This window comes from Penicillium coprophilum (genome assembly GCF_028826855.1).
Source record: "Penicillium coprophilum strain IBT 35676 chromosome Unknown utg000006l_segment0_segment0, whole genome shotgun sequence".
NCBI classification, from domain to species: Eukaryota; Fungi; Ascomycota; class Eurotiomycetes; order Eurotiales; family Aspergillaceae; genus Penicillium; species Penicillium coprophilum.
The window spans coordinates 3,817,655-3,840,804 of NW_026622725.1; the positions used below are offsets into that span (position 1 = coordinate 3,817,655).

Genomic DNA, 23,150 nt, shown 5'->3' on the forward strand with positions numbered 1-23,150 from the left:
TAGACATCGATGTACATATTACCCCTGTGAGGGAAGCGGGTCTGTAAAATGTTCAGCTCCACGCGATATGTCTGGACGCCTTAGGTGCGCTGTAGGGTTGCTTTTGTTACTAAAAGGACATGCGAGGATTACCGTAATTAATTTCTCTACTGGCTACTGGCGAGCTATGTATTAAGAAATACAAACTAGCTTTCATTATGACCTACCGGAGTCTTTGACAGAACATCTGAGTCCAGCTCCTTTCTGTTTGTAAAAATCTCAAAACATTGGCCTACCGTATAACGAACCTCAAGACGCGTTATGGATGAATTTCGGCCGCTTCAGATCTCTAACCTCATTGGACTCAATGATCTCGATGTTAAGGAATACGAGGCCTTGTATAAGGAGCTCCATTCCCACCCAGAACTTTCCCATCAAGAGTTTACCACTGCCAAAACCATCGCCGAAAGATTGCGCACATTTCCTGATTTAGAGGTCTACGAGAATATCGGCGGCACTGGGGTTGCAGGAGTTCTGCGGAATGGCCCCGGAAAGACAGTCCTCCTGCGCTCCGAATTGGACGCCTTGCCCATTTTTGAGGAAACATATCTTCCATTTGCCAGCAAAAAGACTATGCGTGATGAGTCTGATGGTGTTGTAAAGCCCGTCATGCACGCCTGTGGACATGACATGCACATGGTCTGCCTACTAGCCGCACTTGATACTCTTGTGGCAATCAAACACATCTGGGCAGGCACACTAGTGATTGTGTTCCAGCCTGCTGAGGAACTCGGCGAAGGTGCACAGCGAATGATTGAAGGTGGGTTATATGACCTAGTGCCTATTCCCGATGTTTTGATGGCACAACATGTGGTGGCGAAACCAGTTGGGTGTATTGGAATGCGCCCTGGAGTGATGCTGGCGGGGTCGGACTCGCTCAAGTTGACGTTTCATGGCAGGGGTGGGCATGCGTCCATGCCTGACCGAGCGATTGATCCTGTTGTTATGGTTGCGAGCACGGTCATGCGACTTCAAACCATTGTGAGCAGGCAGATCAGCCCGAGCCAGGAATTTGCCATTGTAACCGTGGGCAGTCTGAACGCTGGACAGGCTGCTAATATCATTCCGCAGAAAGCCGAAATGCAGGTCAATATTAGAACGGCCCATTCGGAGACCCGAAAAAAGGTTCTCGCATCAATTGAGCGCATTGCGAAGGCAGAAAGCAATGCTAGTGGTGCGGAAGAAGAGCCACTGATTGAGACGATTACAAACTTTCCAATCACAGAAAATGATGAAACGACCACCGAGAGACTGCAGGGAACCTTTGGAGCAGTCTTCTCGGATGGATTTGACCCTGAATGGCCCCGGAGCAACGCCAGTGAAGATTTCACAAAGCTTGGTTTAGCTGTTGGAAAGCCTTGCTGCTTTTGGTTCCTTGGATGCATCGATAGTAAGACCTGGGATAAAGCAGAGAAGCACGGAAGAGTCTCACAAGATATTCCGGTCAATCACTCGTCTTCCTTCGCTCCGGCAATTCAACCCACCCTCAAAATTGGCAGAAATGCCATGGTTGCAGGTGCCTTGACCTTCCTGTCGAACAGAAACAATGCATAGCGCCGTAGCGCTTTTCAGTACTATACCACCGTCGTAGCTGGCAGAGGTCCTTTTCCCGGTTTCAAGAAGCAGGGATGTCTGCAAAACGGCCAGAAGTTACCTGATTCGCTCGCTATCTATGATATTTGCTAGGCCTAGGCCCGTGTAGCGATGCTTCCTGCACATATTACTTGTTTCGTAAGGTATCCCTCACTAATGGAAGAGCCATCAACTGATTATATTATCTCTAAGATTTGGCTGCAAGCAATCCTTTCAATAATAGAACCTACGTGTGGTAGAAATTCCCTGGTCATTTGATTTTGGGCCCGAATGAGTATTTTGTGTTCTATACACCACCTTCCACTGCCTTGACTAAATACTTAAGAGAAAAATACAACCTCCACTAATTTGTATAATTTCTACTGATACTGTCGTCGAGCAAATTTAGTATAGTCTCGTCGGGCTTTAGGTAAATAGTTGTATGGTTAATTGGCTGCATTAGACTTCGGCGGAGCATGTTTCCAAAAAGACCAGATAGGCGGTTGGGATTTCTGTTATTGTATTGAATTGAAAATTCAGTCTTACTACGAAGGAGAATAAGGATTCCAGGAGCACCCTGTACATCATACAACGGTCATGTTGTATATTGTATAACACTATATGTATACGACATAATGCAGGATGACGTGTAAAATCTGATATGTCAATTACTAGATCTACTGACCATTGAGCTTCATGTATCTTCAACTTGGCGAATGTACTCCGTGTACCCGACCTGCTCGTGTTTATGTTCAGCTGCAGAGTGCGACCAGTGCATTCCTTGATATGAATACCCTATTACCTAATGCCATGCATCTTTCCCCCGGGAACCCACAGTATATCTCTACGAATATAGGATGCATATGTACCGAGTACGAGAGGTAGGTTGAATCAAATTCCGAGCTTGGGTGAATATGTGGATCAGCTGAGATGTCCATTGAGCTCCATATTATATCAGATAGTAGGTAGATCGCGTTTCGGGCCCCCGATCGGTGTGAAAAATACAGCCTGGTCTACTGTTGCAACCCCGTCGCGATGAGATCATGAGAGAGCCGAGAGTGTCCCATAGATATCCCTTTGTTCGAGGCTTCTCACCGCTGGATTCTTCAATGGCCTTTCATACCCGTACACAATATTCCAGATCATGGCCCGCTCTACTGTACTTTGAATACATTGAAGTATACGATTCGATCTACTATGTACGGAGTAGGCATATACTAATCATGCACCCTCCTTTCGAAACAATGAACTAATGGTATGTTCTGTATATTGTATTCTGAATACACAGCCAGCCATAAGTCATTCAGAAATAGCTGCTATTATTTCCAAAAGGGAAAACAATGTAGGCAGAATTTACTTTGGTCTAAGCGTCGTTGAAATAAAGTAGAGCGTAGTATAAATATGCTTATATCTGCTGGTTCGCTCGAAATCTCGCCATCCATGCGGTTCATTGCGTGATCCAGACGAAATTATGCCACTAGCCGAATTTGTACTCTATATCAAGGGTCGCCTCTCAGAGGAAGGAGAGGTCTTGACTGACAGGGCGGACGCTAAGTTCTGGACCACCCCGAAACGCTGGTCAAATGTAGGAGTGAAAATACCGGGAGCTGTTGTGAGGCCTGCTTGTGAAGATGATGTTGTTCAAGCGGTGAGTCAATACCTTTCCCGATTTCATTCTATCCGGCTTCTCATCATTCACTGGGGTTCAAGGTGAAAGCTGCAGCCATCACATCAACGCCATTTGTTACGGCCACGGGTGGTCATAGCCCCTGGTCTTCAATTGGAGATGATGGTTTTGTTATTGATATGTCAAATTTCAAAGGAATCGATGTAGACCCTTGTTGTGAAACAGTCCAAGTACGGGGAGGTGTCTTGCACAAAGAGTTCCAGGTCAAACTAGCCCAGCATGAACAATGCACAGGTTTGTCTTCTCACTTTCCGCTCTTCTATTCTGTTCGCTTATGATATCCTAGCTATTGGAGATGCAAACACAATTGGCGTAATTCCATTTTTCCTCGGAGGTGGCATCAGCCTGTACTCTGGACAATTCGGCTTCGGTTCTGACAACATCCTGTCTGCTCGTGTTGTTACATCTGATGGCTCCTTACTTGAGGCAAGCGAAACCACAAACCAAGATCTCTTTTGGGCTATTCGTGGCGCTGGACAGTTTTTTGGAGTGGTAACAGAATTGACTATTCGCACCTACCCTCTGTCAACGCTGGGTAGCACATTAGGGGGCCATTGTTTCTGTCAACTCACCTTCCCGATTTCCCAGGCAAGGGAGGTTGCTATGATCATGAAGGAGCTTATGGTCGATCCCGCAACACCTACATCTGGGCATTTAATGATAGTCTCTCGGCCCCCGGACTTTCAGCAAGTGATTGTGATAAATGCACACTACATCGGCAACCCTGATAAAGCGCAATTTGCTTTTCAACAGCTAACCGATCTCAATCCAATTGAAAAAACCACTCGGATGCTTTTGTTCGAAAACCACAGTGATTTTCCACTCGCGAAATCATCACCAGGGGACATCAGGAGCATCAATTTGATAGGCCTCGCCGAATTTACTTCCGGAAAGTTTCTCGCGATGGCTCAATTGCATCAAGATCTTATCAGAGATTATCCGGACGCAAAAGGCACTCAGGTAATCTTCGGATGGCGTGCGCCAGTTTGCCAACTTCCAATCACCGATACTTCGTTTGGAAATGCAGGTCAGCTATTGTGGCTGTGAGTACTTCCCCCATTCATTCAAAGGTGCAATCCCCTGTGTTGCGAGATCTAGACTAAATTTCTATTCTCGCAGGAATGTTCTCCCTTGCTATAGAGAGCAGTCTACCCAGGAGTCGATCTTACAGTTCGTCGCTGCGGGGGCACATGTTGGGCGAATAGGCTCAACAGAGGATAAATTCATATCCTACACAAACTCCAATCGCGTGGACCCTCTCCATTGGCGCTATAAAGGTGCAGAGAGAATTGAAAGACTCAAGCAACTAAAGAAAAGATGGGATCCTACTGGTACTTTCTCGCGGGAGTTCCTCTGAGGATGAAATGATGCGAAACGAGCAATTCTATGTACATAAAGACTGATCAAATTGAAACGGAGGAATAGAAGAGTTATCATCACGAGAAAGCTCTACTAGCACCTTCAGAGAGGGATTAGTACCAGGTATTGGGGTATCTTCCCAACTTCCCGTTACAATAATACGTAAAAACCAAGTCCGACGTAAATCTTTTACAGCTAAGCTGTAGGTACTTCGTTCATACACATTAGAACCCACCGCTGATGTAGAGGCATCCTATTTGGCAATGATCTTCGAAGCCTGCATGTCCCCAATGGGTCGCATAGGTAAGAAAAAGCACCGGGGAACGTCATATTAATACTCTGCGTCTTCCCAAAAAGTAAAGACACCGTCTCATCATTGATTATTCCGTTGACTATTTGAATCAGTCTACCAAGATGGGGTCCATTAGTATGATCTCGAGGATTGACCATATCACAATTCTACTCTCGGAAGAAGAATTCAAGAGCCCACCTTCATGGCTCAGTGATAACTTCACCATAATTGAGGGCGGAAAGCACACCGGCATGTACAGCGCAAAATTTTCAAAGATTGATTCTAATTCTTCAATTTCAGGTCAAGCGAGCCAACTGAAACTCATTGTGTTCGCCGATGGCACATATCTGGAGCTCTTCAACTGGTGGGCACAGCCACCGGAAGGTCACACCTGGGGAACTAAAAGTCCCGGTCTGATTGATTGGAGCATTTCTTCTATGTCAACACAAACCCCGGCCGAGCATTTTCAGGGGGTTAGCCAGCGCTTGAATAAAGACACCGGCGGAGACGGTAACCTCGGCGTGTCATTCCCTGAGCCAACAGGACAGGGTAGGACAACACCAGAGGGATTGAAACTTCACTGGAAAAGAGCCAACCCGGATTTTCATAATGCATCGGAAACTCCGGACGAGAAATTCTTCCCGACGGGCCGCTTGGACTCTCCTTTCGTGTGCTACGATGGGTCTCCTAGGTTGACGAGGCTGAAGTTTGACGATCCGGCTAGAGTCACGCATCCATGTGGTGCAACTGGAGTTGATCAGGTCGAGGTGGTTGTGCCATCTTCCCATGTGAAAAACTATTTGAGGTTGCTCTCTAGCATAATTGGCTCGCCGCCGAGCACAGCTGTGGGCCAGCCAGGCTACATGTTCAGTCTCGGCTTGCCAGTCGAGAACAAAGGTGAATGCAGCATTTGGCTGCATGGGGAAAGGGATGGGAAAGATGAGCGGTGGTTAAGTACCAGGGGAATTGGTCCACTTATGCTTAGGTTGCGGGTCAAAGGCCGAGAGGGACACGGGGAGGAGCTTCTTGGGAAGGACGGCTCAGCAACACACGTCTCGCTTGTGTGGTAAATGTTTTTTATCTACGACTTCCATGACTGCCCAGGAGGTTGTATCGTTTCTATCTTATCTTGAAGCCCACTCCGAGGGACTCAATTCTTAATGCCTGGCCCATCCAAAATTTGTGGGAGATTTCAATGGACACCGTCGGCAGTTCTTTTGTATCTCTCGCTTAGCTCAAAGGGGATTTGGCGTTTGAATAAGATGATAGATCAGACACTTAAGGGGCAGGATAGTATATTCAGTGCGTCACGCATCGCCTTATGTATGTTTCAAGATCTTACTACAGTAACTATTAGCTTGATTGTCAAGAATTGTACCCAAGGTAGATACCAGAATCCGACACAGGCTGGATATTGAAATGGTCCAACGTATTCACGGTGTTCGTTTGGAAGCCAGAATATCTAGATAGCCATATAAGTCAATGGCGCTTCCTTTGCGCGAGGCGGAATGGTTCATACCGGCACGTACTGCTCGCCATGCTTCCGCCAGACGCTCATCTTTCCACTCAAATATCAATCCATCTGGAATCGATGCATCGTGAATACTCCATATAATTCGAGCCGCTCGGTTGTCAGGATAGATTTCAAACCGCATCTTGTAGTAGGAAGGATCTGTGATATCATATCTCCCACTCTTTTTCATTTCATCGTAGCTCATGCTCCATTCAAATTCGTGATCGTGGTAGTGGCGCAGGGGGTAGCGCTGTGAGTCGAGACCTTGGAAGGAAATCATAAGGTCACTTTCTGACTCTGAACTAAGAGTGACTCTGAGCGTGTACTTATACTTTTCATTGTTGTACACGCCGACGTAACGATCAAGGGGTAGTGGCGGTGCTCCTTGAATCCTCTCCTCGGTCAATCTGCTATGCAGTGTGGCAAATCTTTCGAGTGCTCGTGTTCTACCTTGTTCTGCAAGTCTCACATAATCGGTGGGTGTGGCGAAGTCAAAGAGGCTCTCGATCAGCAGTCGCGCGATCCAGTCTGCAGCATCGCTCGTCGCGGTGGTGTTCATGAGGACAACAACGGCCGACTGTGTCTCGGGAAACATAGCAAGGAAGGAAGAGTACCCCGGACCTCCGCCTTGATGATAAATCATTAGCCTAGACTCGCTTCCAGCCCCGAAGACAGGCTGCTTATCCATCTCCCAAAGTCTAGAGTTTCCACCAAGAAGACCAACGACACCAGGAAGCTGGGCTCTTGCCCAGCCAAATCCGTACGACCTTTCTGATAACGATGGATTCTGCATTGCGATATGGTTGCTGAGTATGTACGGTATTTGTTTCAATACTGTGCTGGTGGATGCCTCTGAGTTATGGCTCGCAGCCATTGTTTCCTTGGTCCATATGAGAAGATCACTCACTGTCGAATAAGCTCCGCGTGACGCTTCGAACAATGTATCCGTAAAATCGGGTTGAAGTTTCAATGGATCAACCTCCCCGTTTCCAAGTGAAGCATGCGGTCTAGCGAGATTCTTGCCCTCTTCAAAGGACGGCCGCAAAGTGGTTGAAGTCATACCAAGTGGCCGAAATACTTGGTCTTGTAGATACTCATGAAGTGGCTGTCCAGATATATGCTCAATTATATGCGCAGCAAGAGTGTATCCCCACGGACACATTAGCCAGCTCTCACGGTGCGGAAGCGTGCCAGGGATGCGGTCGAGAGTTTTCAACAGCACTTCCAGAGAAGGCTGTGCGTTGTTGTTTCCACCATCTGCGAGTAAAGTCTCAATTTCTCCATCCAATCCACATCGATGTGCCAGAAGATCGGTTATTGTCGTTCTGTAGGTCCAGTAGACGCCAGCATCATCAATCCCGGGTAGGATTTCTCTCAAGAGAGTTGTCCACTGAAGCTTTTTATCTTCCACAAGTTTCCCAACACCAGCTGCTACCATTGACATGGTGATATGTCCAACTCCATATTGGGTGTTTGCGTCTGGAGGTGTTGTTTTGGACTTGTCGCGATATCCAAAGTTTTCGGTCCATAAAGTTTCTCCGTGCTCAATGACCCCAATAGAAACGCCGGGTACGCCCTCTATCTTGCAAATCTGGTCGATCGAGTCGCTTAGTTGCCGCAGTCGTTCAATGCTCGGTGAGGTTGACCTGCTTAGTATCAGCAAGCGTATCGTTCAAGTTAAAATAAGCCGAAAACACCCATGGTGACCTGATAACCGCGCGAGACGTGCATTTTAAATCTTCTCTTCGGTGTTCTGAGATTGCGAGAAGGGAAGTTTGAAGAGGGATTTTAGGCAGCCGGGTCGTGATGACCCCGCTAGCCTCAAAATACATGCTCACATTGATTATTCCAGTCTTCGTTGAATATCACTGTTGTAGTCCAATTTCCATTTTTTCTCTTTGTCTTTGCGACCGAGATCTTCGACCCGGCCAAAACTAAACTATTATCTGCAAATGCGAGCAACTGAGCTCAGATGGCTATGAGCAAGACCAAAGCCCCATTCGACGAATGAATTTGACGGCAGCGTAATCTGTACGTCTCTGAATAAACAGGACCGATCAATCCGGAGAGTCGCGCATTCTACCAGATGGGTAATATGGCATACCACAGGCAGAGTTCTTGCTGTACCATACATAAGAACTTTTGCATATATCCGTGACTGGTACTAATTTGGCTTGTTTAGCAAGCTTTTTGGTCGAGTCTAGAGGCCAGAAGATTGAGCAAATGATCAATATCGGGCAGTTGATATTGAGTGTGTCTATGGTTTGATAGATCCGACAAGGGTCAATCAAACCATAGGACAAGGTGAACACTCTGAACAATCCGTTTCTAGGCAACTATTCAAGATTTACACTTCTCATCAACTAATTTACCCTATGAATTGTTCAAACGGGCTTGATTTTTATTGTCTTGAGCTTCAGATCATCCGGAAGACTCGATGACGTCAACCATGAAGTATAAGACTACTATTGCTGTCTCGAGATAGATCTCCAGGACAAATCTTCGTATTGCCCTCTAAATTCTCACCATATTTCTTAATATTTTACAGTGGAGACAGTGTACTATGCCAAACTCGTATATTCTAATTAAGGGTGGAACGGTGATCCCCATGATTGCATCGGGAGGGACACCCCTCTACAATTGCGACATTCTAATAGAGAACGATTGGATAAAGGATATGGGTCAAGATCTACCCTTGCCAACTGGAAGCAATGCGTCCATTATTGATGCGAAAAATTCCATTATTACTCCCGGATTCGTCGACGGCCACCATCACATGTGGCAGCATCTTCTGCGCGGTATCACGGCTGATTGGTCTCTCTTTGGTTATGCGTGTCATTTGAGAAGTGTCTATGGGAGTCTGTACACACCAGAAGATGTCTACTTTGCGACATACGCTGCTGCATTGAGTTTGCTTAACAACGGCGTCACCACCGTCTTGGACCACTGTCATGTTATAAACTCGCCGGCACATGCCGATGCAGCCATCAAGGGCTTGAAAGATGCTGAGATTCGAGGCACATTCTGTTATGGATTCTACCAGAACCCCAAAAGCCCCGGAGATTTCGCGAGCACTGCAGCGGACACGTTTGATCCGGCCGCACGAGCCGATGATGCCCTTCGTGTGCGCGACGAATTCTTTCCGAGCAACGATCCCAGTAGGTCGCTTCTTACTTTCGGTATTGCATTAAACGACCCACCCACGCAATCCTCGGAAAAGACAATCGGGGAACTGGATATCGCGAGAAAGCTCAAAGCCAGGCTCACGACTGTACATTCTTCGGTGATATCTCTCAATGGGGACCCTAAGCCGGAAGTCGTCCAGTGTTTTGCTGATGCACAGCTCATGGGACCGGACCTCGTATTCAGTCACGGAGGTTGGATGACCAATAGCGAGCTGGCTGCGGTACAGAGCTCTGGGGCTGGTATTGTCGGGACACCCGACACAGAGTTGCAAATGGGAATGGGATACCCGGTGGTATGGGAAGCTGCCGATCTGGGCTGCCGCTCTTGCCTTGGACTCGATATCACTTCAAATCAAGGCAATGATTTCATGGCGCAGATGAGATTGGCTCTTCAGACGCAACGCGCTCACGACTGTGATTACCGCACGGTCCACAGAAATGTCCGCAGGAAGACGGTGGATGTGTTACGCATGGCAACGCTAGGAGGCGCAGAGGTTGTGGGCATGGACTCACTGATTGGTTCTGTCGTTCCTGGTAAAAAGGCCGACCTGGTGATGTTCCGCTGTGACGACATTGATACGGTGCCCGTTGTCGACCCTATCGCGACAGTGGTCTTCCATGCATCGCCAAAGAACATTGACACTGTTATTGTGGACGGAAGGATTGTCAAGCAGAATGGTCAGCTTGTCGGTATTGATTGGGAGTCCCTACAAGACCAAATTAAAAGCAGATCCCAACGACTGAGGGACCAAGCAAGCAAAGTCGATATGGAGAAGGCTGAATTGCTCTTCCGGTCCATATTCGAGAAGGCCATGGGAGATCAAAGCACATGATGGGTTATCTGGAATTTAGTAAACACAACCAGTTAACTTTCCACTCATCTGAAAAGCCGATGTATATTTGTACCTTTGGCATGGGTATGGCATAGAAAATAGTACCTAGCTCTAAGACTAACAGGGCCTCCCGGGGAATGACAAATGAGTCAAGTAAGAACCAGGATTACAGCTTCGGAATCTTTGCTAGGCCTTCAAGTGCTGTCACTGACTCTCCGGAGTCTATATGCCGCTTATCTACGAAGGTATAGGTAGTGAAACGTAATTCGACGTAGGTATGTTATTCAGGCCATGGTGATCGGCTAAAACTTGTAACCGATCTTCCAAGATTGTGCCATCAAGGACACCTTTTCTTTGAAGGCTTAGCAAGAATATCTGTGCGAAACTGGCATATACATGGTTCATTTTTAACTAATGATGATCTGCCCCGAGTTGAGTATTTGGGCATCTATGCATTTATGCATCTGTAGGTTGCTTTCGACAAATAACATGCATGTGTATGTACCTCACAACTTGAATCTAGGCAATAGAATGATGAAGCTGGAAAGGGCAAGGCAGAACACTCATTCCCAATGATTTTGCCTGCGCCAACCTGCCTGCGCCTCAATCCCATGGTTGTTTCTTATAGATATCCTCTTCTTTCGAGGTTTTCTTTCGATTCTTTCTCATTCAATTCATTAGTTCTGACGTGAGAACCCACTCGATATTCTTTAACCACATACTGATTCGTCCCAGTCTTTGACATGACTATATTTGTGCCTCTCCCCCTCCCCTCAGACCAGCAAATCGATGAATTTGAGGATATCGTTCTAAAGAGAAGTTACCATGTCACCAACCGATCTCTGATTCGCGAGGCCCTCCAAGGCTCTGCTCTATCCAATCCCGCCGGCAAGATCCTCTCCTTGAGCGGGGACGCAATTCTCCGCCACATTCTCGTCGACCAGGGGCGAGACCGTAACAAGTCTCCAGGTAAGTACTCCCTCATAAATTACTGTTTTTCATGTGTGTTAACTACTGTTGCCATCAACAGAGGAGATCCAGAATGTCATCACCATAGTGGCCTCCAATAACAATCTTTGGAACCGGGGCATTGCCATAGGTCTTGACCCCTTCCTCGTGAGGCATCCGGGCCAGCAGGGCATCCCGGTCGGCAAAAATGTCATGGCCAATTCCATGGAAGCCATAATTGGCGCTGTCTACTATGACTCCGATAGGAATCTCGAGGACTGCGAAAGAGTCATGGCTATCCTTGGTCTTTCCTGGCCCGAGTGAGTGATCGTAGTCGTCCCTTCAACGGTACTTCCTTGCCATGAGAGCATTAGGAAGCCTCGATGCGGAGGGAGAGGAGATCCTTTGCAGCGCTGGACCTTTTTCATTCGGCAGTGAAGTGGCCTGTCAAGTGACTTTCATGTCACAGCACTATTAAATGAGTCTTTTCCAGTCTGCAACGGATATCCCTTATCTCTACACCACGGCTTCCCTTTGATTTCATGGTTGGGAGCTATTTTATGAAGGATATATAGCAGGAATAGTGAAACATGGTGGGGGAAGAGCATTGGGGTTTCATGAGATAGTCACTTATCAATGTTGGAAATGAGAGGAAAGTTGTGGCACTGAATCTGTAACATTCTCCATTGTGTAGAAAAATAGGACATGCTTGTTACGTGCAATCCCGATACATAAATCTCAAGATAATAATGACTGGAGAGAGATTCTTAGGACTAGGCCTCCGCAAAGCCCATAAAGCCCAAAGCCCAGCCTAAACAAATGGGCTGGGCTTCGGGCCCGGGGTAAAAGCCTATGGACCTCGGACCCTATACCGCTCTATATTAGGACTATGCAAATTAAAACCGTCAGAACGCATGCCCGTGCATATTTGTCGGTTTTTAATTCTTTCTTTCTTTCTTTCCTCTTTTTTTTTCATCATTGTAACTCTGCCAGCCTATGGAATACTCCGTAGTTCGTTCTCTGGTAGCCAGATAAGCTAACAGATCACCTAGTCTATTTACGACGGTGTATATGCGCCAGGGGTTAATGCCTATTTGATATCAAGATGTCGGAGCATACAGACCGGCATACCGGGGATTTATTAATCCAGCCTGTTCAGTAATTCGAGATTAGTAGTCCGCCTCCCTAAGGTATAAATTGCTAGGAAAACGGATACTGCAATACACAGATTTTAACACCTTCCCCGAACTGAGTGTTGTTTCTCTCATGTCTCTTGTGCTGGCTGAGAAGTTCCGAAATAAGTTGAGATTAGAGGTTAGAAGTTCTGTCTTTTTAGAATGTCCTCCTGTGAAGGAGTTCAAGGACTGGATCAAGCAGTATTGGTAGATGTAAAGACAGGATGAGAACAGATTGCATTGTCGTCAACCACACGAGGAACCTAAATTAAATATGTTGAATCAATCTAGAAATATATAAACTCCAGGCTATCCTAGCCAGTATGTTGCGTCATCAATAGTTTGCTGAAGCCTTTCCCGCATGAGGCTGCCCAAAATTGGCAAAATGTCGGATGGGATCTCGTGGTCTTCCTGAAGGGGCGGTTTAGCCCCCAAATGTCCACTGTACCGCTCTATGAATTGCAAAATTAACTTGGCCATCTTGGATAGCTTTCCTAATATCAGCATAGCAACGGCTTCGTTTTCCGGCGGCTCCTGAGCAGACGCTCCATGATCATGCCAAAGACCTGTCTGAACCAGCACCGGTGGCGGTGGGTTGTTGCGAACGGACTTGGTGAGTGTCATGGCGTGCATATCGATGATGGTCATGCAGATGGCATATACCAACATGCCAAGCTCAGCGCGCTCAGAACAAGGACATATCAAAATGGTGAAGAGGCGGCGAAGTGCGGCGACGATGGTCTGCGCCGTCGAGTTAGCTAGGCGGTAGTCTACCAATGATGAGCTCCTGAGCTGCTCGGTCTGAACTTCCAATTCGCAGAATAGGTCCATGACGACCAATACGCAGTCTTGGCCGACCTTGTGCCTATGAGTTTCAGCCACAGTGCCTGTTGGTTGTTGCGTTTTGAAGGATGGATCATGTTCACTGGGTCTGAGATTGACAATGGAGCTATTGCGGTCCGCATCCACTTGCGACGACAATTTTTTGAACAGAGAAGATGGTCTCTCTCCCTCATCTACAACTTGGGTGGTCCTTATGGCCTTGGTAGAATGCGGCCGTTCTGGTTCCTCGCCGTCTTTTTCTGCCGGTGAGGGCATTTTAGGTCGGTATGGTCGTCCAACTCGTCGTGCAGGGCTGTAGAAACATGCATATCCCGACTTTTCGCACCGTGCACACGACGGTTTTTCTTTCGTACAGCGCACTTTAGAGGAGGAACAATTGTCACAAGAATCCTTGAGCTTTTGAGATTGTGAAGATGTGGGAGGTGGGGCGGCCGTAGTTGATGTTGGCGCTGACTGAGTTTGTGCGGCTTCCATATTTTCTGTTGTATGAAGGATTTTGCAAAGGTAAGCGGCTCCCTGATAGAAGCTGAATGGTCTGTTATCGCAAAGAACTGCGACAAAATACTATGCTGCTCTCGTCCGCACACTGGTAAGAAGGTGATCCAAGAGACGCCGAGAGAGGGTCCTTCGAGGGGTCGTATCGAGACATGTGGGTATCACAGCCGAGCGGGCCGTTTGGCACGGTCCCCATCGGTCATCTCCGGCGACCACTTTCCCCTGATTTTTCACCTACTATCGCTAAACAATAGTCGATTCTTGGTTAGCAGACCTGGGTAGCTCGAGACAGATTTAGCAACAGCTTGAACGATGCAACATAAGCACTGAGATACGCCTTGTAACGAAACCGCCCCGACTGCGTCAACACCGGATAGCAAGTCTTCGCTAGAAAGGACCCCGTAAGAGAGTTGAACTCTTACGACGAATTGATCTTCTTTATGGGTCTCTGCGGAGGATCATACGAAGATCTATAAGTCTCGGAACTGGTCGACGATCAGTACCTTTGAAAAGCTTAGCGTTTAGTCATATCTCACGCAATATACTCCGTAGAACAATACAGCCTCTCTCCAAGATGGGGCCAAATACTAGTCTCCAGGTGGTGCTAGTAGCAGGATTACATAGACTGCGACGACGCCCATTAAACCCTGGCAAGGTGGATACTGCCAAGAATTGGTTATATACATAAAATAGCCTAATAGAGTAATTTTGTGATCATTTTCACGTGAGGGTGGGCGATGGGCGTCAAATTCCAAAAGGCCCACGGGCCGTGGACACTTCCTAGTGCCCATGGACGGGCGATGTCGCAGTCTAGTCCGAAGTGTAGATCTAAGGACTTTATAGTAGCGCGCTATACCACATATTGATAAGATTTCTTAATTCTCAAAAGCCTAGATGGCTAATAATATCCTATCCTCTTACTCCATTGAATTTCTAGACCTTTGAGAGCGAATTAGTGGTATGGTGGGTTGAATTAATTGAGTGCTAATTCATGGACACGTTCTGGGTGAGGTGCGCAGCTCGCTTGTGTGCGTAGCTCGCTCGTGAAATACGTTATTGGTCAGGATTCACTAATGCGGGGGCCTATAGGCTTAGCTCAGTTAAGCTCCGACAGGTCCCCGGCGTTGAACTCCCATCTAAAAACCAGCGACTGCATTAGGGGGGGGTAAGCGAGAATAACCAAGGTATGATCGAGCGCCAATAAAAAAGTGCCCGCGCTGTACTAATGCAACGCGCTATGTCCGAGACGAGTTAGTGCCCACCCGGGCGGAGAATCGTCAATATCCACCCCTTTTGGGATTTTCTCATTGCAGCGGGGTGGACTTGGAGAGGTAGAAGAATGAGGTGCTGTGGAAGGAATGTTACAAAATTAGGTGACCTCCATGTTTGTCCAGGACCTAGCTGGTCCATTGCCCTCTTTCTCCCTTTCTTCTTGCTTCTAGGGTGATCAGTCCAGTTAACTTGTTATTGCGAACTCTTGGCCTTTCACCAATATGTGCAACCTTACCGTTGACGATGAAGATATCTGCATGGACAGATCACCGTGCACATGTGCAATTCGTCAGTGTCGCTCGGAGCACTCTACTAAACATTCGAGTCACACCCACCTAAATAACCAAATTGATGGCCTATTCTGGCATCTAGGTCAAGTTACGCCGCCCACGGATAAGGCTCGCAATTTTAATCGCACCTATTTGGAACAGCCAGGTGCTTTTGATACACACTTCGGCAACGATTCGGGGCCTTTTCCGGCGCTACTTCCCAGCAGTGACGATGATCGGCTTTCAACGATACCCCAATGTACGGGACCTACCGATCCGCTAAACCTACCCGCGAGGTTCCCTGCAAACAACAGCCTATTCGGAGAGCCACCATTCGAGGCTCCTGATGTGCACTTGAACGTTGATCTTAGTTATTCTACTGCACATCTGCATTCTCTCCTTGCAAGCCCGCCCCTCGAGTCTAGTGCAGAATCTGGTCCCAATAGCAGCTCTGATTTTTCCATGGACTATGCCCTTGGTTCTGATAATTCCGATGACCCGACGTTGGATTACTCGACGCTTCCGAATCGTCTGCCCGCCCACAACCATGTCCCCTCTTCGTCTCTCTCTACTCTGCCTTTTGGCTCCGAGAGCTCACTAACTAACCCTGTTACAACGCCACCACCCCCTACAAGGATGATATCTTCTTGTCTCGCTGAAGGCCGCCCTCCTTGCATTATTACTGCGACCCGAAATCTCAGCTTACTCCACATCCGCCAGAACAGTTGCCTTTCTCTTCAAAATCGTCGCAGCAGCTACAGAAGCCAGGCTGCCAGTGGTCCTGAACTAGCACGCATGTCAGGGTCTGTCCTCAAAGACAACAAAGATATTGGCATGTCAGTTTGCCGCATGCTACAATGCGGATGCGCCCTTCGTCCTCAGAATCAGGTTCTGTTAGCACTGCTCTGCTCTCGACTCGCGGTGTGGTATCGAGCGACGATCAGCGCGTGCTTTTCCCGACGCCCTGGTAGCTCCCCTGGCGGCGAAGACCACATTGACGAGCGCAGATCCTCGCCAGAGAAAGTGATATATCAGGCTGTCACTATTGGAGATCACACTGTGGACGATTTCCCTTTGGATTGGGATATCCAGGCTCGAGTGATACTCAAGGAGCTCGGACACCTGCAGCGTCTGGTCAATAACCTTTCAGCTCGTATCAAGCAGACTGGTACGTCACACTCAATTGGGCCAGATGCCAATGCCAATGCCCCCTCTTTTGGATTGCCCGCAGTCGCACATGACCGACTAGTGGCCCACCTGTCGAGGGAGGTCGAAGCGGCTCAGAATGATTTAACTACGGCTTGGCGTGAACACCAGAAATTTCAAATATAAGAACATTTGACAAAAGATATCAGCGACCTTTTACACGAAACATACACACAGATATTGACTCTCGTGTTGTGAAAATGTTCTCGGCATTCCACCAAGCGCCAGAGCCGTGATGCCAGCACATCTCAACTTGTGAATCTCATCCATCTCCGGAAACAGAGCATGAAGCCCAGAATCTGCCAATTCAACAAAATGCCATGAATCCATCAGAACATATCTCCTCCGAAATCAATTCCCTTCATATATCGCTTCCAAACCGGTCATTCATATCATCCCTTCTTGTAAACTCTATAATATCCTCTTTTCGATAAGTAAAGGATCATATCATACCTTTAGCCCTGACTTAATCAGATGTAAGTAGATTCTTGTCCTGAACTTGGTTCATTTGCGATACAGCGTGCCCATCTTTTGTACTCGCTGTAGAGCAATAAATCAGTTCAAAAGAACTACGCTGGGATTTTGTAACCACCAAGGACTTGTTTCTGAAACACGCCGTTCGGGTCGTATCTCTTGCTAGCAGCTCTGAGCCTAGCAATGTTATCCTCACCCCAGCTCTGGAGGACCTTCTGTGAGATGTCGGCGTAATTGAGGTAGATGAAGTCAATCAGATGCCCATGAGACTTTAAAAGTGCGCGTTGCTTGTTCACAATATCCTTGATGACTCGCTGGACTAGCACATCGTCTACTTTATTTGGTAGCCAGCAGTCATGTCGATCATAACGTCGTCTGTCCTTCCAGGCGTCAGGCCGAACATGTTAGTGCCGTTAGTGACGAGATGAAGCTGAACCAAGAACTCGACGAATATGCTGTCCACATTTGCGATTTTGCTCAAAACCTTCTGCCAGATCTTGAAAAGCTCCATGTAGACATTGGGATCTGGGTTATGGAACGAAAAGGTGAGTTGGAAGGCACTAGAGAAGTAGTTAGATTCGTGAAGCATGACATGGTAGGGTGTTCATCATCGTTGCTCACCCTTGCTCGTTAGATGGCATGTTCTGTCCAAACAGCTCCACGACGTTGTCAACGGTGTTGAGCTCCGCCACACCTCCCAAGTTTGGAATATCGGTGAAGGCGTCGTAAACGCGGGTTTCTCAACATCTTTGGTATACTACATGGAATCAGAGAGAAGGAGCTCACCACCTGTATAGACCAGGAAGACTCCGATCATAGCGGCGCTGTCGAAATTTTTTGGCTTCATAAAGTCGCTGAAGGCTTTGGCGTGAGCCCACAACGTGGCGTTTGTATAATTGTACCTCAGGAGGCTGTACCACATCTTGCCCTGAGCAATCGTAGCTACATCAAAGCGTGTGATAATGCCAAAGTTGTTGGAGCCGCCTTTCAAAGCAACCCAAAGGTCGGAGTTAGAGCCTTCGTCGACATAAATGACTTCCCCACTTCCGAGAACAACTTCGTAACCGTAGACATTGTCGCAGCTAAAACCGTGCTCGCGTGAGTGAAAGGTAATTCCACCTGATGACGCATTAGCTATCGTTATTCCAAAGGGCTTTCAATGCGAGTACTGACCTCCACTGGCGAAGCCACCAACTCCGATCCCGGGAATCCGGCCTCCCATAACAGTCAAGTTATATGGCACAAGCTGCTCGTAAGCGTGGTCCCATACAGCGCCACCTCCAATGCGGGCAATTCTGTGATCCTCACTCAAATCTACTTGGTTGATGGCGCGCATGTCGATGGTGATGCTAGAGTCAATGTTTGCCGCGCCAGGCCAGAGGGTGTGTCCACCACCCCTAAAGGCGAAATTGGTCTTGTAATCGTCTGAAGTCACTAACCTGACGAACTGGGATACTTCAGAAGTATTGGTAGGCCTGAAGATACAATCGGGACTCAAGGCGCGCTCCTGGCCGCTATAGTAGGATGATAGGGAGGCATTGTATGATGTTGTACCGGGGTATGAGACGCGCCCTGGAATCTTGGACTCGAGGATCTTGCATGGATCATGTATAGCAGAAGCAGCGGCGAGCCACGTCACTGCGAGGAGGTGCAAAGTAAACCAATGCACGATGATGCTTAGCCAGATGTGCTTGAGGGAATCACTGCCGAATAATCGTCACCGGTTTCCAACAGGCAAAAAGAAAAAAGAAGAGAGAGAACATCAGTGATCTTTTATCTGATCTGGATCGACTGATGAAGATGGTGGCAGACTGGCTCTGGACAATTTGGCAATACACCTGCGGTTGGCACACTAAATATAATATTTTTCTAGATATCCGTAGCAGCGCGGTTTTACCTAACAGCAACAGGGACTCTCGGGGTCCGACCTTTGCCGAATAGCGCAAGAGGGCGCTAACAAGGTTCTCTCTATTCTCGGATTCCGGAATTTGCGGAACTCCACGAAGCTGAATTTTCATTCACGCAGGGGAACCGAAAGTAAGACGAGCTACGACAATGGCTGGCTCCCAGGCACACATAGAGCCTTCAGGCCGCCGCCGCAGTCTTCTTCACTCGAGTGGAAACTCGCTTGTTCCTTTGAGTCTTGTTCTAGTTTCATGTGGGACCATATCTAGCACATAGTACTGTATCTTGTATATGCTAAGAGCGCAGTTTGAAAACAGAAAAATAACAGTGATCCATGGTAGATTAGTCCGAGGCCTCGATGTGAAGTAATGCAAAACGGGCTACAAAAAGTTCCCCTCTCATTGTAGCAAATTGATGAAAACTATTGTTTATGCTTCTTCTTTTCCTTACTATTTGAAACTCACTTTTAGTTCGGCAATATAATCGTAGATACTTTTTTCATTGAGGTCTTCGTGCTAGCACCGTGTGAATGGTTCATGTACTTGCTTAATTAACGCGCACACTTACACAGTCAAGCCTGGGTTGCTGACTTCGCATACGGACCGAATGTTTACTGGGTTCCTGGCAAAGCCTGGCCACCCATGAAGCGTGGGAATCCTTGGTAGCCGAGCCAGAGCTCACCAGTTCCCGGCGGGCCACCGACAATCTCGTTCTTGCGAGCTTTGAGCTCATCAACGTCCCAAGAAGAGAAGACGATCTTGTTTTCAAGGAATTCAGCTTCGGGAGAGACAATCCAGACCAGGAAATCGGCGGGTAGAGAGACTAGGAAAGAGTAATCATTAGTTAATTGAACACAGAGACTGACTAGCCACAAAGAACAAGATCAGTTGATACTCACTTTCGTCAAAGGCAAATGGCAATTTAACCGACTCTGCCAGCTTAGCAGACATAGCTGTTTCGAGGAAACCGGGATGCACATTGTGAAGACGCACTTGCGGGTTCTCGACGGCGAAGGACTGCAGGACCTTGACAGCGGCCATCTTACTACTGACATAGGCGCCCATCCCGGTGAATGGGGGAAAATGATGCCAGCCGTGGTCAGATTGATGAATGTGATTGGTTTGTCCTCATTGGGGCTGACTGTCTTATTTGCCAGGACGACGGCCTGTGCCGTTACCAGCGAACCGACAACGGTAGTCTTGTAGCCGTCCAGGAAAGTAGCCGGGTCGGCCTCCAGAAGTGGAACAACGGGGGCCAGGACGCCGGCACAGTGGATCAGGATGTCGATGCCGCCAAACTCAGCAGCCACCTTGTTCATAGCGTCGCGGACGCTCGAAGCATCGCACAGCTCAGCCTCATAAGTTTGGACCGTCACCTGTGCATGGCTGTCGCGGACAATGGCGGCGGTTTTGCCCAGGGCGTCGGCGCGTCGACCGAGAAGAATGAGGGCTCGGGGGCCCGATGCAGCGAAGGATGAGGCTGTGGCCCGGCCGATACCGCCAGATGCGCCAGTGATCAACACAACCTTGCCCGCAGTGGAGAGACCGGGCTGAGCTGGATTTATGCCAGCATATGTGGCAGTGTGAGTGACCTTGGTGTACGAGGGCACTGGTGGTGCCATTGTCACTATGTGGGTTTCTGTAAGGCGTGAAGGGCTGAGATACTGATAGGAAGCAGTAGATACGCAAGATCGGGAAAACACTAAGAGGAAGAGGTGGAGGCGAGGAGTCGACCTGAATTAAATGTGGCAGGCGGAAGGATTAAATAGTCCTTCATCTGTTCATTCTAGTCATATATTCTATGAACAGTACTATGCTAGTGTTCAGGCGGCAAGCCGGGACGGCTCCAAAGTGGAACCGGTAATCGACGGGGTGGGACTTTCGTTTCCCTCGTGCTTCGGGGCTTTTGCTTAAGTTTGAACTTCAGGTACCGGACTCCGAGGAGACTTGGCCCAGCCATTTCGGGCACATAAAAACTATGAAAAACCCCCCGAAGAGACCAATGATATTGGCGCAACTGCTCTTAGCTCGGCCTGGAAGAATCCTAGCCAATGGGACGCAAGTTCGCATGGAGACCCCCCGCCGTATGGGGCCAACATGAACAAAGAAGAAAGAAGAGGGCGCGCAAATCACTGATCACAAAATATGGCTCATGAACGAACAAATGAAGTCCGTCGGGTGGAATCGGCTTGGATGCGAACCTCTAATAGACGCAATGGTGGCGCGCGGGCTTATAAGATTCCATACACCGATGAAGCTTGAGCATGGGGGCCGTTTTAGCACAACTCATGCTAGTGGATTTCCCGGATCGTCGCCGGGTAAATCATGCACCACTACATTATAATTCGATCGTAAACTGGCGATATCTTGGGTTGCTATAGATCTGGAAATCTTTTGCCGTCTTGCGCTTTTCCAGTCTCCATGTTGACAATAATCTCACGAAATTCGAGGGAATCTTAAAAGAGAAGGAAGAAGAAGGAAAGGAAAAGAAGTCTGGTTTCTGATTTTTCACAGCAAAGGACCCCTTTAGACTGTTTGTTACCTTCCGAAATTGGGCAATTTGCTATTCATTGTCCTGATGGAAACGATTGGATCCCTACGAAGCTGTATCATGCTCGGGATTCACATAACGGAGCTAGTTAGAGACTTGATGCCTGGCCCGATAAAGACCGCTCTTTACACCGCTCTGGAAAATTTATTGTAGACAGTTTGGTCGATGCAAATGAAGGGCGAAAAGTTTGACGTACTCTAACAGCTAGGAGACTGCCATTTAGTATGGCAGGAAGACAATTGAAGACCTGAGACTGCTCGCAAACGCAGAAGGGCAATGTACAAGACTGAGCGCATGACGACGGGAACTGGCCCTCGGCCAAAGAACAGGGTCATGCATGGATACTCAGGAGGTCGAGACATGCTCATCACGCCGTTGAGAAACTCACTGATGAACTGGCAGGTGATGCATCCCACGGTCTACATAAACGCAGAACGCAGGTTTTATCGATGCTCCGAGGTGAGCGCATCACGGTTTCAAGTAATCTACTCTTGTAGCGCATCACCACATCAAAATGAGCCGCAGCGCGCTTGAGGAATACGCTGGGCAATCGAGCTCGCCTATACGATCGGATTGTGCGCTCACTGCTCCATTCAGACGACGACAAGAGTAAAGGTAAGCCCCAGAGGATTCCACCCGGGAATGAGGAGACATATGTGTTTGCATAATGCGAAGAGAAGAGTGGACCCAGAGCGCGAACAGAAATACACTATCCCATATAGGCAAGAACAGTAACATTCCCAATCACCCTCGTTCCCGATCCCTTTCCTCCTTTCTTTCTACACCTTAAACGTCTCCACGAAACTTTCTCTCTTTTCTCCACTCCACTTACCTGGCCCTCTGTTCTGGCCTCTATGAGTATTTACTCTGTCTTTCACTTCACTTGCATGGCATAGGATATTTCTGTCCCGACGAAAGATCACTTCATGCTGGCCTGTAAACAGCAACCTCAAAGTTCAATCGGCCGGTCAATAGTAGCACTTACAAGCTCACGGTCGCGCGCCCTTATGAGAACGGGTGTGTTGCCGGCATGGCGGGCGTATTTTCATTCAAGCTCCTGCTACGGTCTACTATCGGCTTTCGTGCGGCTTGAGCTGTTGCCATAATGCAAGGAAAAGACTGATCGGTTGCGCATGGTCAAGAGGGTCCATGATTATAGAGGCTGCTGCGTAGATTGAAGGTATTTGAAGCGAAGTCGATTCCTGGAGAGAAAGAAAAGAAAGAGGGGACACTACTAACGGAACACTGTCTATCTGTGTAGTCACCTGGGACGGGTCTGATGCTATCACGGCTCAAGATAGGGCGAGGCTGGATTATATAGAAAAGGATGAACAAATCTTTGAGGAAGCGACGTAATCAGCATTCTGGTGGGCCCATAATGTCCCAGTAGATCGTCAATCCATCGATCGACGGCGTCAAAACACAACAAGCAATCATTGGAGCTAAAAATATGATGCTGATCAGTCATAGAAATGATTTCATGCTAGGCTGAGCTAGGAAATCGATCGAGCCACGACACAAGAGATTGTAAAG

The 23,150-nt window shown here is 47.9% G+C and overlaps 10 protein-coding genes across 10 annotated transcripts; 6 read left to right on the top strand and 4 right to left on the bottom strand.

Annotated features, from left to right (window-relative positions):
• Window positions 1-300: 300 nt before the first annotated feature.
• N7500_010428 (Amidohydrolase) lies at window positions 301-1,593 on the top strand (the record flags this gene model as incomplete). The annotated part of the gene is made up of 1 exon (XM_056681566.1): window positions 301-1,593. The coding sequence occupies one exon, from the start codon at window positions 301-303 to the stop codon at window positions 1,591-1,593; it is 1,293 nt and encodes a 430-aa protein (XP_056528948.1).
• Window positions 1,594-3,517: 1,924 nt separating this feature from the next.
• On the top strand, window positions 3,518-4,345 carry N7500_010429 (FAD-binding type 2; the record flags this gene model as incomplete). Its single annotated transcript, XM_056681567.1, has 1 exon — window positions 3,518-4,345. One exon carries the CDS (start codon window positions 3,518-3,520, stop codon window positions 4,343-4,345), a length of 828 nt encoding a protein of 275 aa, XP_056528949.1.
• Window positions 4,346-5,071: 726 nt separating this feature from the next.
• N7500_010430 (uncharacterized protein) lies at window positions 5,072-6,019 on the top strand (the record flags this gene model as incomplete). The annotated part of the gene is made up of 1 exon (XM_056681568.1): window positions 5,072-6,019. One exon carries the CDS (start codon window positions 5,072-5,074, stop codon window positions 6,017-6,019), a length of 948 nt encoding a protein of 315 aa, XP_056528950.1.
• A 363-nt stretch (window positions 6,020-6,382) lies between these two features.
• On the bottom strand, window positions 6,383-7,906 carry N7500_010431 (Peptidase S12 Pab87-related C-terminal; the record flags this gene model as incomplete). Its single annotated transcript, XM_056681569.1, has 1 exon — window positions 6,383-7,906. One exon carries the CDS (start codon window positions 7,904-7,906, stop codon window positions 6,383-6,385), a length of 1,524 nt encoding a protein of 507 aa, XP_056528951.1.
• A 1,119-nt stretch (window positions 7,907-9,025) lies between these two features.
• On the top strand, window positions 9,026-10,480 carry N7500_010432 (uncharacterized protein; the record flags this gene model as incomplete). The annotated part of the gene is made up of 1 exon (XM_056681570.1): window positions 9,026-10,480. The coding sequence occupies one exon, from the start codon at window positions 9,026-9,028 to the stop codon at window positions 10,478-10,480; it is 1,455 nt and encodes a 484-aa protein (XP_056528952.1).
• A 743-nt stretch (window positions 10,481-11,223) lies between these two features.
• Window positions 11,224-11,752, top strand: N7500_010433 (uncharacterized protein; the record flags this gene model as incomplete). Its single annotated transcript, XM_056681571.1, has 2 exons — window positions 11,224-11,449; window positions 11,511-11,752. 2 exons carry the CDS (start codon window positions 11,224-11,226, stop codon window positions 11,750-11,752), a joined length of 468 nt encoding a protein of 155 aa, XP_056528953.1.
• Window positions 11,753-12,912: 1,160 nt separating this feature from the next.
• On the bottom strand, window positions 12,913-13,920 carry N7500_010434 (Zn(II)2Cys6 transcription factor domain-containing protein; the record flags this gene model as incomplete). The annotated part of the gene is made up of 1 exon (XM_056681572.1): window positions 12,913-13,920. The coding sequence occupies one exon, from the start codon at window positions 13,918-13,920 to the stop codon at window positions 12,913-12,915; it is 1,008 nt and encodes a 335-aa protein (XP_056528954.1).
• A 1,514-nt stretch (window positions 13,921-15,434) lies between these two features.
• N7500_010435 (uncharacterized protein) lies at window positions 15,435-16,814 on the top strand (the record flags this gene model as incomplete). The annotated part of the gene is made up of 1 exon (XM_056681573.1): window positions 15,435-16,814. The coding sequence occupies one exon, from the start codon at window positions 15,435-15,437 to the stop codon at window positions 16,812-16,814; it is 1,380 nt and encodes a 459-aa protein (XP_056528955.1).
• A 679-nt stretch (window positions 16,815-17,493) lies between these two features.
• On the bottom strand, window positions 17,494-19,320 carry N7500_010436 (FAD-binding oxidoreductase; the record flags this gene model as incomplete). The annotated part of the gene is made up of 5 exons (XM_056681574.1): window positions 17,494-17,722; window positions 17,784-17,856; window positions 17,949-18,281; window positions 18,336-18,800; window positions 19,239-19,320. 5 exons carry the CDS (start codon window positions 19,318-19,320, stop codon window positions 17,494-17,496), a joined length of 1,182 nt encoding a protein of 393 aa, XP_056528956.1.
• Window positions 19,321-19,677: 357 nt separating this feature from the next.
• Window positions 19,678-20,688, bottom strand: N7500_010437 (SDR family NAD(P)-dependent oxidoreductase; the record flags this gene model as incomplete). Its single annotated transcript, XM_056681575.1, has 3 exons — window positions 19,678-19,889; window positions 19,966-20,083; window positions 20,209-20,688. 3 exons carry the CDS (start codon window positions 20,686-20,688, stop codon window positions 19,678-19,680), a joined length of 810 nt encoding a protein of 269 aa, XP_056528957.1.
• Window positions 20,689-23,150: the final 2,462 nt, after the last annotated feature.